This window comes from Chelon labrosus (assembly GCF_963514085.1).
Source record: "Chelon labrosus genome assembly, chromosome: 11".
NCBI lineage: Eukaryota > Metazoa > Chordata > Actinopteri > Mugiliformes > Mugilidae > Chelon > Chelon labrosus.
In genome coordinates, this window is record NC_140344.1 from 25,951,499 (window position 1) to 25,971,194 (window position 19,696).

The following is a 19,696-nucleotide window of genomic DNA, read 5'->3' on the forward strand; positions in this document are numbered from 1 at the left end:
CGCCAACACTGTCGGCCCACCACTGTAAAACAATCAGACTCAGAAAGCACAATGTAAAAAAAAATGAGTGAACATAGAGACTTAAATGTATTAGAGGTTACTGACGAGTATTTAGACATATATAGTATTACTGTTTACCTGGTTGAAGACTTGTCGACGACTCACTCCTCCTGTTCGAAAGGTGCCATCTCGCCATCCACCTCACTGTCTATTTTCTCTCTTTCTAATCTGTGATTGACAGCCAGTCTGTCGTCTGCCGGTACTGTGGTAGCAGTGAGTGGGATATCCAGCTACGCTGACACTAGCGTCAGTCTAGCACCCTTTACCTTTACCGTCTTAGAGCGCTGGGCTGCACCGAGCGGGGCAGGACTGTGTAAAAGAGTTCAGTATTATCACATTTGCAGTAACCAGTAGGTTTGTAGAACAGGCATGCAAAGGCAGCGCTGCTTTAGCTGTGAAGTATCTTTAATTATCCGTGTTAAAGGGTAGCCTGTGGAGGGTTTGGAGCTTTCGTATGTAGGCCCTTGCATTGTCAGAGGAAATACAGTGAAGATGAAGTTAGCAGCTAGCGAACGTGGAAGAAAGAATATTTTCTGGAAGCAGGAAATAAATTCAGGGCAGTGATTAGATCTTAAGCGTGACACCTAGCATCTAGCTTAGCTGTGGTTTAGAACAGGTTGGAACTTTAACAGGTTTCAATGCTAATAAAAGCTAATGAACTGGAAACTGAATCTCTGTATCGGGCTTTGTCAAGTTTCAGCTGAACCACAGCTAGCCTGCAGCTAATTTGGAAAACCTACACTCAGTGCTGCTTAGAAGAATGCAACCTCCCACGGGGGATGTGTAAAGAACCGATTCTGATATTAAATCACATTAAATCACAAAAAGCCAAAGTAACATTAGTGGAAGTATTGTGAGATGAAGTCTGCAGGTGGTGCTTCTGACAAACATTAACATCCCGTAGAGCGAAAACTTTCCTTCAGCTACAATCATTACCGGCGACCAACAAGAGTCCTAAAGCTGCTTTCGTTAAAATCCCCTCACCATTTTTCATTTGAACCAATTACTGGTAAATCTGAATTATTGCAGCTGCTATAACACTGTATTCTGACAGATTATAGGTCAAAGTAAAGCTAGATTTATGCTTCTGTTTCCCAACAAAAGAGTCTGCGTTGTAGATTTGTACTCATGCGCCGTTCTGTAATTATTACGCCGCTAAAACCTTAATCGCGGTCCAGTTTCTCTGTGTTCTTCAAACAATGGCGCCTGCAACGGAGTGGATCAAGTTGGATTTACTTTAACTGAAATCACTACTATCCAACATAGATCCTCAGACACCTGCAGAGGAACCTGTGTCTGGTACCAACATGCTAAAAGGTGAAACCCCAATGCAAGGTCAGTCTTGGTGTAAATGCAGCGAGTCAGAGTAAAGTCATCCAGAGACAGATCACAGCTACGAGACGATATCACTGAACTCCACACAAACTCAACCTGGACCTTAAACCGGAGCTAATCTAATGACGTAACACTGAATGTAAACCTTTCATCTCCACATGGCACCTTTAACCTTTACAAAATATATATATATATTCTCAAACTACTAATCACTGAAGAAGGAGCTGCTGTATCCTCAGTAGTAACATTAAGCCATATTGCATGGATCCGTGTTTACGTGACTTACAGATAGCCATAGCTTTACGGTTACTCCAGAGCCCAGCTGAGTGCGGCCCACGCGCTCTAAACAGACGGTTTCTCCTGTCGTGTACATGGCGCCCAGCTCGGTTGGGTTGTGTATTATGAGTTAGTCAGAGATGCCAATACTGTTTCCTGTTGATACATTCCTGAATGTCCCTCAGACTGTGCAGCCTGTTCTTTTTTCTATCCTCCTACTCCTCAGTGCAACCTGTGCTTTTTTCGCCATACAACGGAAGAGTTAAGCCACTACTTCTTGAAATGAAATGTTTCCCTGGCAACGCGATGAAAAAAAAAAGATTCGGGTTGGCAGTGGGGTCGGGCCTCCCTGTGGGCGTCCTCCGTAGTAGCTGTAGAGAAGCTGGTGAACGGGAAGTCACCAGGTTTACCTCGTTTATGTCACACGACACCAAGCCAATCAGGAATTTGCCAAACCAACCGACCGACTGACCGACCGTCGTCGAGGCCGTTAACTCTTCCTTTCTATGGCTGTGTTCTTTTCTATCCTTCAACTGAGTGCATGTCAACTGAATGTCCAGTAACTTCTTTGCTGTAGTATTAGGCCATGCTACTCTTCAATGGGTTTTGTGCATTTCTTACCTTCTTTCTTTTCTAGTATTCCTAATGAAGCAGACAGAGACTAAAATCTATTATATAAATAAAATATATATATATAAAAAAAATATATATAATACTAGAAAAATGGCATACGAGAATGAACATTCACTTTTATGGCAATGTTTAATGAAATATTAATTCTTAATGTATGTTTCAGTAAAAACTGCTTTCTCTTCTTGAGTGTAGAGACTTATTGCAGGGATGCAAGTATTAATATTTGGTCTTTAAGAATATCTTGTTGAAATTCTAGATGATGTAGAGTGATGCAATTCAATAAAACTATAAAACTGGACACCGCGCCGTGTGGGTTTGATATCGAACACTGCTGGTTATTCATGGAGGTGCTCTGTTTCTTCCTGGTGAAAGGTTCTGGCAGAACTCTTCCACTCGTCTGCACATGCTCTAAAATTAATTACATACGCATTTCTATATTTTTAAATATATTTTGAGCGAGAAGGGTTGGATTAAGGGAAATAAACTGATTTAGAGTTAATCTGAACAAATTCAGAGTGAGCACCGCCAACAGATGCTCCAAATAAAAAACTAAGACGTCTGAATTAAATGTCCAACAACAGATAAAACCCACTGGATGTTTTTTTTAATTAGTTTTTCATTTAATTTCCTCCCTCCACTAATCAATTTTATCTGTTGTTCCCAGTTTGTTTGTAGTGGAAGAGCAGCTGCCTGAAACTATCGCGCAATGCATGTATAAAAAATAAAAACTGAGCACAGTTCCTTTACGTTTAGCCTTTGAGGATTCAGCTGCATGTTGATCCATTATCTAATATTTTTACTTTAATGTCCTGTTAACAAAGCCTTTCCCGTCCTATCAATTAATGAGGATGATTTGGGGTAATGGGTACTCAACTGATTCATCGGGCAGTTTGCCAAAACACGAAAAATGTGCTATTACTTGTGCAAAGATGACATGTAAAATCTGGTGCTATGGATCCAGTGTGGTGGGCTCAGAGGTTAAAGCACATTTTGCAACTGCTGTTCTTCAAATGACCACTGGAGGCTGCAACATTGAGTTAATCTCCATAGACCGCCATGTTAAAATGTCCAACTTTACAGCAGAAAATCATGTTGACAGCCTGGTACAAAAACAGTTTTGGCTTCTATAGCCAATTTCTCCATTCTTGACAACTGCACTATCCACCACAGCATCGCTCAACCGTCTCAGGTCCACCAACGCTCGGCTGCTTTGCTCAATTTCTAAATTAAGCCAGGAGTTTGGAGTGGTCAGTCGCTGTCAAGATGGCAACAACCAGAGGCAACACAGAGCTTCAAAACCACTCTTCAGGAAACCTCATCCATCTTTATACCGTCTCTTAATTTTCCGTTTTTGATTTTGTCCTTAAAAGGGAATTACCGTTTTTTTTTTTACAACCTTTTGCACCTTATTTCTGGCATACAATACAATCGTTTACTCACCCATATAACTTTTGGTGTCATTTGGAGTCATTGGGACTCAACAGGGAATAGCACTAGCGTATCATAACAGAATATTGGTGAAATGAACGAGTTTCGCGGCAGATAATGCGTTATTTAGAATATTTCGGTGCCCCAGTCACTCCCACTGTATGGATAGACGCAGATCTAAATATCGTCCAAACGACTCCAAATGACACCATATTTATATGGGTGAGTAAACGATCGAATTTTGTGCCAGAAATAAGGTCCAGGTTGTAAAAAAATGGTAATTCCCCTTTAAGGGCCACTGTAATCCACAGTTTTAATACCAAGGAAAATTGTTTTCACACACCCCAAACTGCAAACTCCTGGCTGGTCATGACTTCTCTTACATCTGTTTTTTTTTTTTTTTTTTTTTAATGTAATTAATGAACAACTTGACATGAAGCCATCTAGCCAGCTGCAATGCACTTTGACTTTCAAAAATATCCTATTTGGATGCCTTTACTCACATTATTCTTGGAGAGTTATGACCTTCAAGCTACAGATTTCTAAAGCAAAATTGACGTCTATTGCATTCAAGCCAAGTAAATTTAATTACGCTGGTAAATCTCTATATTTCACATGATAGACAACGGTAGCTACGCCTTTTACATGTTTGCCAGAAGTGAAGGTGAATGAGAGGAGCCTACAGCGCCTACGTAGCGTAAGAGTTACCAATGTAACCTGGGTTCTATGAGGAGTGACATCTAGGAAACATCTTAGGGAAAGTTTCTGATGCTCCAGAAAAAAAATTAAAAGGATTAAAGTCTAAAAATGAAGGTAATCAACCTTGGGGACAAACGTAGAATACCACTGGTGCAACTTTTCTTCATAAGACAGTGATGAAATAAGAAAAAACACAGAGGTACTGTACAACTGTGCACATGGAAACTGTTTTTGTGTTAATTGCTCTTATGGCCAGAAGGGGGCGACAAATGTTTTGCATTGAAGCTTTAAAAGTTAAAACTTAATATCCTTCAATAATTAACATTTAGCAAAAGATTTCATACAAAAAAAGATTTTATTTATCTTTTTTTTCTTCACCCAATACTAAACGTTTTACATCTTTTACTACTTTTATCTTTTTTTTCCTTTTACACACAACAAAGCAGATGATCTATTTACAGGCATCCAAATATACACAAACATCAAGTCATCCTCCCTCTCCACCTCGTCTGGTGCCCTCAAGGAACTCAAATCTTTTCATGGCTCCACAGTACGCTGGTCCACCGGTGAATATTCCCTCAGCAAAAACTCCACAGTTTAAATAAAAAAGGAATAACAGTAAAAAGCAGTTTTCTTCCTCTACGGCTCTGTTAATAAAAACAGTGCTCAACATGTTTGTAACACCCTGCCCGCTGTCAGCTTAAAGCTCTTCCTCTTCCCACATGCACGTATAGAAATACAGAAAATACCTGAGGATTTCATTCAGATGTCAGCATGGTGGGAGGAAGAGGCTCATGGTCACGGTGCAACTACGAGTGATTAACTGAAGTGAAGGTAACATACCTCGAGGAGGGAGGGCGGTCGACTGGGCTTTAGTAGCGGTGAAAGCCATGAATTGAAAGTTTGGTCACTGTCCATCGTTAAAGAGCCACAACTTAACGTGAGCTCCTGAGAGAGAGGTTGAGAGTTCAGATGTAGCCGCCACCGTCCTCCACGATCATCGAGGGAGGAGTCAGATCTTCCCGAGGAGCTGCATGACGGCGATGGTGGTGCTCTGGCCGAAGATGAAGGCACCGCAGATCAGCGTCACCACCCCCCAGACCGTGAGGACGACTCTGCAGAGGTAAGGAGGTGATGTGCGCATCAGCCACAACATTAAAACCACTAACAGGAGAAGTAATTCAGTGTTCTGCTGGGAAACTTTTGGACCTGGCATTCATTGGCGTGGATGTTACATAGACATGTAGCACCCACCTAGACCAGACCAGGCAATACGTAACGCTAATGGGATGCAATTAAATTACCATTTCATACATGTTAAATTGTCCAACAACAAAAACTGCAACATAAAAACCAACATATTGTGAATTCAGCTGCATAAAATACAGGACACCGGAGGAGAGAGACAACTTTTTGATTTGCTCCTCTCGTTGTGCATTTAAACGCCAATATGCTAATGATGGAGCACAGCTGTAGATGATTATGCTGACTCTACCAGAGGACATCTCCAACATGAAGTAATGATTTAGTCAGCCGAGTTGTTGGTCTCAAATGAAAGGAGAGTAAAAATGAAGAGATGAAGCCGTTTTCTTGATAAAATGCTTCACTTCAGGACTGAAATGACCCAGAAACCGTCTTGTGAATGCAAATCCTCTCACCAGCTGTACATTCACCTTTAGTCTCCATCACCCAGACATGTGTTTACATCCCATTTACATTTAAATGGAGTTTGTCCTCACCTGGTCTTGCAGGATACTGGCTCTGACTGCATGGCAAACACCAAACAGAGTCCTGTACAAACAGAAACACAGGCTTTAAACAGGAGTCGGGGGGTGGGGTGGGGGGAAACATTTGACAGGATACGCACGAATGAACCAGAGCCGTACCGGGGAAGATAAAGATGAAGAAGGCGCTGATCCCTCCGATGACACTGATGACTTTGCTGATGTCTGGGACAAACACGGCGATGAGCAGCGTCGGCGTTATCCACAGGACCGTCAGCGCATAGCGGCTGCGGCTCTCGAACCCGAGCGTCACCGCGCCGTCACGCCGCCGCCGCCAGCTCAGCAGGGGGTCCTGGATTACAGATCTGGTGAGCGGAAACAGGTTGGATAGAGGGACACAGAGGAGACGCAGAGGAGACGCAATGTGACGCAGTAAGAGGAAGGAATGATGTGAAACTTTGGATTAAACTGAAACCACGTCTCTGACCTGCCCAGCAGCAGGATGATGGGATAGATGGTGATGATGGAGACTCCAAACAGCAGCCTGGCGATGAGCATCAGCATGTCGTCGCCGGTGTACGACATTAAAATGTCGGCCTTGACGTGCTTCCCAAATGTCAGGTACCCATAAACCCCTGCAGCAGAGACAGAAGAGTCAACGGGCTCTGCAGCCAAAAGGGTTTGACAATAAACTAGATCGTTATTTATTCTTTTACATCTTGTTTCTTATAAGAAAAGCCTCCAAAAGCACCTTGAGACTGAGCTATTCAAATCTACTATAATAATTTTAAATAGTGTGATTCACAAGATTGACTGAAAACTTTCCAAGTAATCAACTAAACCTTGAACCTCAGCTGCTGCCTCGACTAAGATAAAGTTTTCTCTAAAGTACAGAACCGCGTTTGCAGTTATTTTATCTATTTTTTTTTTTCTTCTTCGTACCATTATCTCAAGACCAAGCGTTAATTATTTTTGCTATCGCGGCCCCAAAGCTTGTTTTCTCGTGACAAGCAGGTTAATTTAGTTTCTTATCTGGAGAAAACAAAAGGCAGATTCCTTGAGATAACTTTCAAGACAACTTTTAATTCAGCCTTCCGCGTCCCTGCTATGACTTGTGGAGCCATAGTTGAAGAGCTAAAGAGCCTAAAGAGCATTCGTCTGGGAGGTTTAACGTCTTGAAAGGGATCGTTTTGATCCGAACCGAGATCTTCACCTAAACCGACTCAAACTGAGTCAAAGATCTGAAGGCAATAAGTTGACGGAAAGGACACGTAATCACGTCTCCTGGGTTAAATAAAGTCCATTAAAACCTCCACAGGAGCCTTCTCGTATGAACTTTGTAGAACTTCAGCTGAATCAGGCAGTAGCACTGCACTTGGACTTCTCTCTCAGTCTCAAACTTTAATGCTTCTTGACTTTAGCCCTAATTAAAACCAACTCACGTGTGTCTGGTGTCACTGTAAATTGTCGAGAGTAATACACAAATATTAAATGTAACACTAATTACTGTAAAGGTATTTTTGAATATTGTTATTTTAAAGAAACCTGCAGAAAAAAGGCCAACATGTATAAACGAATAAAAGAACCTAAAGGGTAAAATAAAGCTTTGCAGCTCCACAGACATAAAATAACTAATAACGACTGGTGACTGCTGTGACGAGGGAGGACTGAAGTCGTCTGACCTGTGAGGGAGTAAATGACGAGGCAGAAGATCATGGACACCACGGAGATGAGGACCCAGTGGGAGAGCCGCTGGTTCTCCATGCTGCTGTAGATGGCGATGGACGCCTCGTGACACTGGAACAAACACAGATGTCAAACGTGGAGCTTGCTCACTGTGCTGAGGGATTATTATCTCTGTGATGAACTGAATTAAACGGAGGCGGCGGACAGGCTCCGAGTGGCACAATGGGGGCTCGAGTTACACCATCACAGATTCCAGGATGCAGACTCTCGGCCCCACTTGATCCCAGCTGCTGGGTTTTAAATCCCGCTTCCTTCCCTCTCCTCCTCCTCCTCCTCCTCCTCCTCCTCTCAGGATCTCATCAGCTCTCCTTTCAACCCCTTCGCACTGCAATCACTCTCCCCGAGGGAGCGCGTCTCAATGTGTTTGTGTGTGAGAGGACATGCATCAATCCTTTCCTGCCACCCTCCCTCCCCCTCTTCTATTAGATCCGGCCCTCAGTCTTCAGGGGGTTACCTTGGCAACTTGGGAAGCTGCACACCAGTCCGTCCCGCTTTGGATTGACGGAGTGATCTTTTTCCACGCACTTCTAACCCTGCTATTAAATATGAAAAGCTGGCTCTGCGGCGCGCCCGTGGAGCTCAGTGAGAGCCAGCGCCGCTGACCTTTACAGTTAAACACACTCTCCTGAGAAAGCCTTAAAGACTAGCGTGAAACCCACCCTCCAGTATCTGCCGCCTTCACACGGAAATATTCTCAGATTTCTGCTGCCACCGTAAAACGCTGGAGCCTGGAGGAGTCTCTGCACAGATCCAGCTAATCTAGCCTTTGCAGTTCCATGCATGTCCGTCCAATGTGTCTCACAATAGGCCGACTAACATTTGGCTCTCATTCAGTCAACAGTCCTGAGCTTCATCCTGCCTCTGCCTGCACAGCATCCTCCTCTAGTATCAGCTTCAGCAGCTGTTGGTGAATTTTGAAGTTTTCTTTTTGATACCCGATCAAACGTCGCGTGGATCTGATGCTCTGCCACGGCTCTGCAGCTGTGGTAGCTAAATGGTTAATCTGTGTAGCACATCCGAGATATGGTCCGAGATATCAAACACACCGCCAAATTTTAGCCTTATTTCAAAGAATTTGGTTTAAGAAAATGCCCAAAGTGGTTCTGTCAGAATATTTATCCAACGGACGGAGACGTGTCCATGTTTCCTGCGTCGCTGCCCATTCATTTCTGCTTCATTCATCTTTTTAAACAATTGCTTGAACAGCTGGTTGGAAACTCAGCTCATCCTCTGACATGGAGCAAACACGCTCAGAAAGAATGGATTTATTCCAACCAGAGAGCAGCCAGCAGATCAAGTGTTTACATGCTTATTAGGAGCGGATATTGTCCATTTGAACGGATTATCAAAAGGTTTAAACCACCACTCTCAACCTGATTGACATTTCCTAAAATTTCATTTTGAAGGGGAACTACTGTTTTTTACAACCTGGACCTTATTTCTGGCATAAAATAATGTAATTTTATTCCTTGCGTATTTCCATATAGTGGGAGTGACTGGGGCACCGAAACGAAGCCCCAAAATAACGCATTATCTGCCATGAAACTGAAGACATCATCCAGGGTCTGTAGGATGATGATAACAGGTAACTCAGAACTCAACGGGGAATAGTACTAGCGTATCATAACAAAATACTGGTGAAATGAACGAGTTTCGCGGCAGATAATGCGTTATTTAGAGGCTGCGCTTCGGTGCCCCAGTCACTCCCACTATATGGATATACGCTGATCTAAATATCTCCCGAAGGAATGCAAATTACACAAAAGTTATATGGGTGAGTAAACGATCGTATTTTATGCCAGGCTGTAAAAAATGGTTGTTCCATTCTGAGCACATCCAAGCAGCAGGTGGCGCTAATTCACAGGTTTTCAAGAAGTAAAGAGCGCGACAAGATGAGGTTAAAGGACGCCAGTCAAAGTTGAAATGGTGAAAACGAAGCAGAAATCATGAGAAACGCTTGTTTCCATTCCCCGTCTCGGAAGCATCAGTGGACACTGGTGTCACGCTTTGTTTCTACTTCACTTTGTCCTATTTCGTTTAAATTTTTATGCCTTTCAATTTTATTTTATTTTTTAATTATTGTACATTTATGTAAAAAAAAAAAAAAAAAAAAGTAAATAACCACACATTGAACTCCATTGACCTCCACTCTTTTGGAGGAAGAAAACATCGGAGGTGGACATGCTGTCTGCACTGGCAGTTATTCATAATTTACTGCACCTTTATAAGCGTATAATAACCTTCTAGAAGCGGCCAGGTGAAATCACCATATTGGCTGTAAAGTGAAACATCTCCGCTTTCAGAAACAGCTGGAATTTTTCTAACAGCATAAATCGTGACGTAATTACTGTAATCCAAAGTGCATTTGTGCAAACATGCCGAAGGTGACACATTCGGTTTTAAAGGGTTAATTATTATCATCCTGCATCCATTTACAACCAGTCGTTCATGAACAGTTTTTCCAGCTGAAGCATACATACATACATGCTGTACATATAGAATTCCTCCCCCACATACAGCTTCATTGTCAGAGGCCTCCATCATTACAACAGCTTGATGCTGCAAACACATGTTAACCACATCTCAGATTCCGATGCTGCACTCCACTCACCTGGAAACCAAAGCAGATGGTCGGGATGACGCTGAACATGGAGGCCCAGGAGCTGATCCTGTACGGACGAGACATGAGACGTTATTAGGGCACAATTGATGAGGTTGTAGTATTTATAGACACTTTACGATACAACTACATCTGTCAGTCAAAATTAGCAGAGAGCGGAGGTTAGTCAGTGATCCAGATGTGCAGCTGAGGAGCGACACAAAGGTTCAAGGAGAGGACGCCGTCTGTCCTGGTGGCCTGGATTCATAACAGATTTATGAGCACGCTCATGAAAACCTTATTTCCTGGAAGAGACCTCAAAACAGCGACCTGCTCGGGTGATTAAAGTTTATTTATGACATAGAAAAGACAACCTGGGAGACTAAACTTTACTTAAAACACAAAAACCCATTTTAACCAACATCTCCACCCATTAAGCTTTTGTGGTGGAAAGTTTGTCTCGAGGCGCTCTGTTGGGAATTGAATGTGCTCCAGCAAAGATGTGTCGATCAAATCATTCAATAAATCAAATCATTCATGAGTCTGGCTTCATCACGCTGCTCCGTCCTGACTACTGAATCATGAAAACAGATAACAGTCAGTCCTGCAGGCAACAGTAAACTCAGAAAGCTGAGGAAATAGTCATAGTAAAATAAATTCAGATAAATAAAAAGTTTGATTTCCATGAGCTCAAAACAAGTCTCATACCAGTCTCCAGTCATTAAGAATAAACTAGAATTTAAAGGAATAGTTCAACATGTGTTAGACTTATTTCTAAGAATTTCTCTTCCTGCATCTCCCCTGTTGATGTAAAGACGCCATCGTCTTTAAATGTCAAACTATTTTCTCTGCGAGCGACAAAGCCACCAAACAGACAAACGTGGTCAGATACGTCATCACAAGTCGCCATTGAAGTGTTGTCATTTGCTGAAATTAGTTCACCATCTGCTTAAAAGTGAACTAGTGATATCTCGACACCTCGACACATCGATATCTCGACACCTCGACACCTCGACATCTCGATACATCGATATCTCGACATCTCGACATCTCGATACATCATACCTCGATACATCGATACATAGATATCTCGATACATCAATACATAGATATCTCGATACATCAATACATAGATATCTCGATACATAGATATCTCGATATCTCGATACATAGATATCTCGATATCTCGATAAATAGATATCTCGATATATAGATATCTCGATATCTCGATAGATATATAGAGACGGAATATATATAGATATAGCTATATACACACATGCACTTGTATTTTGTTTTCATACACTTTTATATATTGGCATATATACTCTACTACTATATTTTATACATTGTACCTCATTTTTATTTTATTTTTGACCTGTTTTGCTGACTGTAATTCCTCCTGTCTGTGTGTAATCATGCTACTGGATACCGAATTTCCCACAGGACACAAAGTATCAATCCATCCATCCATCCATCCATCGTAACGACCCGCAGCTAGTAGCATTTTCACCAGTACTTAACATACAGAGCCTAGAAAACAGAGATTTAACCACAGCACTGATAAGTCACTACACTCCTGATGGACCAATTCATCTGGAGAGCAGCTTTTGCCTTCAGCAGCTACTGAGAGCAGTGGAGCAGAGAGAGCGCTTGGATCATCACTTATACATACCCACTGCTGTAGAGCGGGGCGCTGCGAACCAGAACAGAAGGCATGGTGTGGTATTTGATGATGATGGCGATGGTCAGGTAGGTCGCAGCCAGAGTGCCCAGGACACTGTGAGAGGACAGAGACAGAAGACCTGCTTCGGTCAGACACTGGGAAGGTTGAGTGAAATAGATGAGGGGGTTACTAGGACCGAACCAAGAGGGTCAGAGCGCTCAGCAAGGGCTCACTGATCCATGTGCAGACAAAAAAAAACGTTTCACTCAAATGGGAATGTTATAACCTTCATGAAGGGTTTAGTGGCACACACACAGGAAGAGACACAGCGGTGAGGCGAGGAGAGATCATAAAATGTTGATGAAATTCAATAAATCGTAGCGATGACACACGTAAAGCCTTCAGTGACGCAGAACAGGAGACAACTTTGAGGCAACGACCAATAGGAGCGAGACATGACGCAAACACAGAGGTCCCCACAAGTTCACCCCGAGGAAACGCTCGTCCACAACTGCCACCAAATTAAATTCACTCTACCAGGTAAACCAATCTGTAAACCAAAAGAAAAGAGAAATACACAACGGTGTAGAAATGGTTCTTTTTTATGTTCTGTTTGTTTCATTGTTTAGGGTGGGTAACATACCAGAGGGTTACCTTGGCAACCAGAGCCTTGAAAGTCCACTAGTGACCAACTGTCAGCAACCAAGCAATAGGGCGACTAGTGGACAGCTTCCAGGCCTGACGGTGCTCGTAGTCTCTGCCACGATTTGGATCTCCGTCCCACCCGGATTAATCTGGATTAATGTTCTCGCAAGATTTGTTGTGCAAAACCAGGAAAGGCATACACGACGCAGGGAATGGAAAGTATTTTGTAAATTGATCCGAGGATTTTATGAATCAACATTAGATCTTTCAAATTAAGATCAATTTGAATTGGAAAATCTTTTTTTTTTTTTTTTTAACCCTCCTTATCTTTGGGGTCAATTTGACCCCATTCAACGTTCATTTAAAGTAGGCAAATCTCTATATTTCACAAGATAGAGTTTTCTGTGTCAATATTCCTGCACTGACAACGGTGGCAATGCCTTTTACATGTTTGCCAGAAGTGAAGGGAAAGTAGCGTAAGAGTTACCAATGTAACTTGGGTTCTATGAATTCACCATCTCTAGCGGTTTAGGAGGAATGACATCTATAACCATCAGGTTGGCAGTTGGGGGAATGCTTAAGTCGCATATGTGAAATATGTGCTGATGTGTTGTGCATCTTTCTGCCCCCTAGTGGTCAAGAATGAATCAACGCAGCTTTAAATGAAATAAGCTGTCATATCCTCCTGAGACCTGGCGTCCTCATATGGGGACATTAAGTGTTAGGTTTGTGGCAGCTTATTCTGCATTCTGCTTCATTTAGACCTGTTGTACTTATAAGTAGACACTTTAGTCTGCCATCTAGTGGTAGCAAAAGAGAGTAAGTTACCAATGTAACTTGGGTTCTATGAATTCCCCATCTCTAGTGGTTTAGGAGGAATGAGATCTAGGAAACATCTTAGGGAAAGTTTCTGATGCTCCAGAAAAAAATAAAATTAAAAGGATTAAAGTCTGAAAATGAAGACAATCGACCTTCGGGGCAAACATAGAATACCACTGGTGCAACTTTTCTTGGTAAGACAGTGATGAAATAAGAAAAGCAAAACACAGAGGGATTGTACGTCTGTGCACATGGAAACCGTTTTTGTGTTAATTGCTCTTATGTCCACAAGGGGGAGACAAATGTTTTGCATTGTAGCTTTAAAAGTTAAAACGTCCTTGAATAATTTGAATTTGAATAATATCGTTCATTTTCTGCAGATTTAAATTGCCGGAAGTGAACACTGTGACAAGAACGCTAACTAGTACTGAGAAGAAATGTTCAAGGTGGCCAAACAGAAACAGACAGAGGATTTTGCCATTTTGACCACTGGGTAGCACCATAGCAAAAATTTTTGAAATATCCGAATTAGGAATGGTACACCATCTGAGGAACATGAATGTAGACTACAATAAAAAGAACATAAGACATCCAGACGTGTGCGTTAATCAGGCGCCTTAAGGAGTTAAAGCTATAAATCGCATGGTCACCAACAGTGCTACCACGCGCTTATTCTGACCTGATGTATTTCTGAATGCTGATCTCTTTGGAGATGGACAGTGGCAGGATGAGGAAGACGCAGAGCAGCACCAGGGCGAAGCGCTGGTCTGTGTAGAAGTGGTACGGCATGTCCGACTTCGGCAAACCGGTTACCAGCTCATACAGAGAGTCACACACTGAAAAAATATACAGAAATGTTTATAGATAAATAGTAAAAATGTATGTATTATCATTTCTGGGTTTATGCTTTAAAACTGAGACAACACTGCCACCCTGAGGTAACACTTGGAATTACAAGAACTTTAATAAATCGTACATTAGAGCCGCTCAGTGGTTGACAGATTAATTTCATTCCAACTCATATGTGTAATTTACATATGAGATTATTATTAAAGATCAAACTGAAAAGTGCGATCTCCCAAACTCACGCTTCTCCAGCTGGTCGTCTACTATGACCAGGAAGGCCACGGAGATCATGAAGAGGTTGAAGACGAAGCAGATCTCGCACAGCTGACCGATGGCCGGCCCGCACACCTCCTTCACCACCGCCTGGTAGGTGCACTGACCGCTGATGGACGAGGAGTAGCCCAGGATGATCAGACCGCTGATAAGGAACACCAGGGAGATCTGGGAACATGAGGAGAGGCAGGAGAGGTGGAGAGGTGTTTCATTCACATATTACTGAAGTCTGCGACTGTTTCTGTCTCTCACATATTTCTCGTCATTCCTTATTTGAATGCATTGGCTCTGAGGGATAACACAAGTGACGCTAATACAATTACTGAATGCCTGGATGGAAGCGTGTCATTTAGCGCAAAGAGCTTTGAGAACAAACTTGATCACGGTGAAAAATGACACCAAGAAACAGAACAAATGAAAAGGAACATTTATGAAGGGCTCTCTAGGAGGATAAAAAAACAAACAAAAAGGAAATGAAAAACATTTACACAGCGTAGCTTTAGTGCAGTTGTGTCTTCACAGGAACAGACAAGGCTGACTTTACTATAATGTCTAAATCAGATAGTGACTTTGAAAAGAACAAACTCAAACCACAAACTATAGACGTCTGTGATGCAGTCCTGCATTTACAATTAGTTCAGTTTAGACAATAACTTTTAAGGTCGACTGTGACGTTGCCTCACGTTGCCCGTGTCTGGATTAAAATGTTGCACTTGAACACATCACAAGCAGCTGGTACATACACTGTACCATTAATATTAAATACACTAGTGAAAACATAGCGTATTTAATAATAATATAAAAGGTATAAAGCTGCTGATTCAACTTGTTAGCTCTATAAAATTGCACCTTTTTTTCACCACAAACTTTCCGACACCTATTCAACATAAACTGAACATTAGAACAATCATAAAGCTAATGTGCCAAAGGCTTACAAGTAGAAGTTTACTGTCTCTAGTTCTAATAAATCTACTTCCAAATTCACCATTAATCCAGTCAAATGTTTAGCACCTTCGTCAAAAACCAAAACAGATCTTAAAGTAAAACAAATATTGGAATTATATCCATAAGGTTGGCAGTTAGGGGAACGCTAAAGGTGCTAAAGTGTTTGCTGACGTGTTGTGCATCTTTCTGCTCCCGAGTGGTCAAGAATGAATCGACGCAGCTTTAAATGAAATAAGCTGTCATATCCTCCAGAGACCTGGCGTCCTCATATGGGGACACCAAGGTTTGTGGCAGCTTATTCTGCATTCTGCTTCATTTAGACCTGTTGTACTTATAAGTAGACACTTTAGTCTGCCATCTAAAGGTAGCAAAAGGTCAATACACAAGTCGGTGTAAAAACGTGATAGTGGTCATTTCAGCAGATTCATTATTTATTTATGCTTATTAACTTTTATAGTTTGATATAACACACATTTAACAAATTCTGTCAATAGCAACAAGCTACAACGTCGCTAATTAGTAAGTACTCATTTGAGAACATTGTTTGTAATTCTGGTTTTGCCGAAAGAATTTTGGTGACTTTATTGTAATGTACAGTGAAATAATCCCTGTGTCCACATATGAGGACATAACTTTTTTTTTCTACTTCCTGTTCAAAGATGATGCTTAGTATTCATACTTCTCAGATCCTATTAATCCCAAATACCTTAGAGAAATTAAAAATGCACACCAAACAAAAGCTCAGGTCTCAGGAGGATATAATTCTGTCCTAGACGTTTACGTGGACAAAAACTTAGCTTAGAATTTTGCATCCACATTTGGGATTTGAGGACGAGTGTGGGGGAAAAACACTGAGATTTAATCTTAAAAATGATCTATGCTTCATTTCAACCAAGGTCTACAGACGACTGGGGAACAAGCTGCTGCAGGAAAGAGAAAATTATTCAGAGAGAAAAGAGCAGAGAGAGAAAGAAGTGTAATGGATCCCCTCTGTCTTCACTGCTGGGTGATTCATCCAAAAAAAAAGACAAAGATGGAGTAAGAAAAGAGGGCAGCCGGTGTTAACGAGCAAGAGAACGAAGCTGTGATTTATATTTTCTACCAAACTCTTGGACTGTAAAGGATGTGAGCCTCAGACACAAGAAAAAAAAAAAAAGTTGAAAAAGGGGAAAAGTAGAAAAAGTTAGTGAGATGTTTAGTGAACATGGCCTCCTCTCCTGCCAGGTGGAACTCATCACCTCCTCCTTAATTGAGCAGCACAGCTTCTCTGATGAGATGCTTCCCCTCAACAATAGACACTTACCAATAAATATTAAAAGTTAGTTATAATAGTTTCAGCAAAAGCCCAGCAGTGGAGTTTTTTTAAAATAAATAACTACTCACCAGCTCCACGGAGACTGCGCTGCGGATCCCCCCGGCTCTCTCGAAGGCCCAGGGGAAGTTGAGGAGCCCTGCGCCCAGGGCGGACTTCAGCATGATGAATATGGCCCCCAGGGAGCCGAGCCGAGGCCCGACGTCCAGCTGGGGTTTGGCTGAGGCTGAAGCCAGCAGGCTGATGCTCTCTCTGGCCAACTCCTCCATGCTTCGACCGGCGGTAAACTCACGGCGGGACGCAGCGGCGCTTGCAAGCACATGAGCCGGTCAGCTTAGGTCTGCTGTTCCCCCGGGGGCACCGTGGTGCTGCGCTCTGAGGGCCGCAGGTGAGCCGGAGGGAGGGAGGAAGGAGGGAGGGAGGGGTGTGTCTGATGATGGAGCAACGTGCTGCAGGGCTGCTATTGCCTTCAGGTGCTGCTCGGACTTTTAGTCTTCAACTTTTAATCCAGTGTGGGGGCCCTGTTTTTATTTAAAATGAAACAATACATGTTGTATTACTCAGATTTAGACTTTTTGCAGTGGCATTCAGTTGCACATAAAACAAAAAAACTTTTGATAACTTTTGATAACCACTAATAAAAAATAAAAAATAAAATAAAATAAAAGTAAAAATCTAGTAAAATAAAATATTAATATAAAACTAGTAAAATAAAATAAAATAGTGAAAGTAAAAATGTTCAAAATTTGCATATTAACAAACGTACAAGAAATAAAGACAGAAGTAAATCTATATTATATACATAGGAAGAATTAATAAGGTGCAAGGTTACCTTAACACCTTCAAGTTCCTCAGTTCCAAGAATTAATTGTAAAAATAAATAAAGAAATAAAATATGATAAATAAACACAACAATTAGTCGATAAATCAATAGCTGCGTGATAATAATAATAAATAATAATAATAATAATACTGGCATCCATTTCAATAAAAAAATATTATTTTTCCAATTTATTTTAAAGATAAAATCTCTCAAATATGAGGATTGGATGGTTTTCTTTATCACTCATGATATTAAACTACATATACGCTAGATGGCTTTGACCCAATCTTGATATTTCCCACTGTACCACAAACGCAGCATTTCTGGAGCAAATAAAAACAATCAGGATTTATTAATTATTTACTTCTGAAATCATTAATCACTGAACATGTAAACACACTCAGTCTGTTTTGCTAATTGATAACAATAAATCCCCCTGATGAGTTATTTAAATAGAGGTTTCTATGTGCTTAATTTTTCACATTTACTCTACTTGTTGTGTCATATCTTTATTTCTTTATCGATCTTTTAAAAAATGTCCTGCCACCGATATTGAAGCGGTGACTTTTTAAGAGCGACTGATCAGTTGCTTCATGGCAGGAAGAGAGGGAGCTGAATGTGGAGGCTCACTCAGGCTTCACTTAACTAATTATGTAGAATAAAAGTCAAGGTTGGCACCTTTGTTCATTATCCTTAACCCCGGTCACATCAGTGTGTGTGTGTGTTTCCTGGCTCAGTGTCAAATGTGGTGATGTTAGTAAGTGAGGGAGAAGAAAATGTAGGGAATGGGAGGTATGTGAACGCTACAGGAACGAGGGACGCCAGATGCATGTGTGTTGGGGAATGCGAGAGATAAATTGCCTAAATATTTGTCAGTAACAAAGACATAAGTGTAAAGGATGAGCGGGAAATGGAAAGGAATGAGAAGGACGTCAGACGGCCGTCAGAGTCTGAGCTGACCGGGCCAACAAATGACGCCAGTAAAAGTCTGGACTCTGAATTAGGCCGACGAGAGAGGTTGTTTTTAAAAGTTCACCCTGATCCTTGATGAAACCAATCTGATAATGAAAGTCAGTGCATCTGGATTTCCGCTGCTGCGTTAAATGAGAGTTACATAAAGGGTGAAATGATGCAGTTTCCATCCCATCTTCCCCCTCCTTTAAAAGCTCTTTTGTCTGCTTTTGTCCGTGACTCGTTGTTCTGCAGCTCGTCTGTCGTGCATCTAGAAATAAACACAATAACCCACAAGAGTCCAGTAACACAAACACACAGTGACTTGTACATTTCATGCACAGAATTGATCTGATGCTACAAAAGCCAAAAACACTTTACCTCAGTCGTGAAATTGAGTTCCTGACTTTTAATTTCATGGCTGAAATTGAAAAGGCCACACAAATCAGTTTCCTGTGGTACAATCACAGGGTAGAGGATTGCAGCCCGCAGGTTAAAGGCAGCCTTCTGAGGGAAAACCAAAAGAGAAGCAGGAAGTAATTTGTTGATTTGCATGCATAACCCTTCTGTTTACAAGTCAAAGGATTGCAGAGAAAAAAGCAAGTCAGTCTCAGGAAGTCTCTTTGAATAGCAGATAATGAGCAAGTGTTAATGGGGGTTCTTTCACAGCTTCGATATCAAAGGCTGGCGCACACTCCAAAATACCAATATAACAAACCGCGGCACGGACAGGGAACATTTACTAGACAGGAAGTGATCCATGAGATTGTACTGCTGCTTATTCAGATTTTTAACCAAATATTTGATAACATCTGATTTTTGAAAACCGGGTCGTGTTTGTTCTGGTTGATAAAGCTTTTCCTGCTCTTACAAACGCTGCCGGCTGCCAACGGACTGATTCCAAAGCATATCCGTCATA

At 41.6% G+C, this 19,696-nt stretch overlaps 1 protein-coding gene across 1 annotated transcript; it reads right to left on the reverse strand.

Moving 5' to 3' along the window:
* Nucleotides 1-4,759: 4,759 nt before the first annotated feature.
* On the reverse strand, nt 4,760-17,339 carry slc38a8a (solute carrier family 38 member 8a). Its single transcript, XM_084554415.1, has 10 exons — nt 17,075-17,339; nt 14,716-14,914; nt 14,307-14,463; nt 12,173-12,277; nt 10,513-10,570; nt 7,838-7,952; nt 6,643-6,790; nt 6,318-6,520; nt 6,171-6,222; nt 4,760-5,546 (listed from the first exon to the last, which is right to left on the reverse strand). The coding sequence occupies exons 1-10, from the start codon at nt 17,270-17,272 to the stop codon at nt 5,444-5,446; spliced, it is 1,338 nt and encodes a 445-aa protein (XP_084410541.1). The 5' UTR covers nt 17,273-17,339; the 3' UTR covers nt 4,760-5,443.
* Between the last annotated feature and the right edge of the window lie 2,357 nt (nt 17,340-19,696).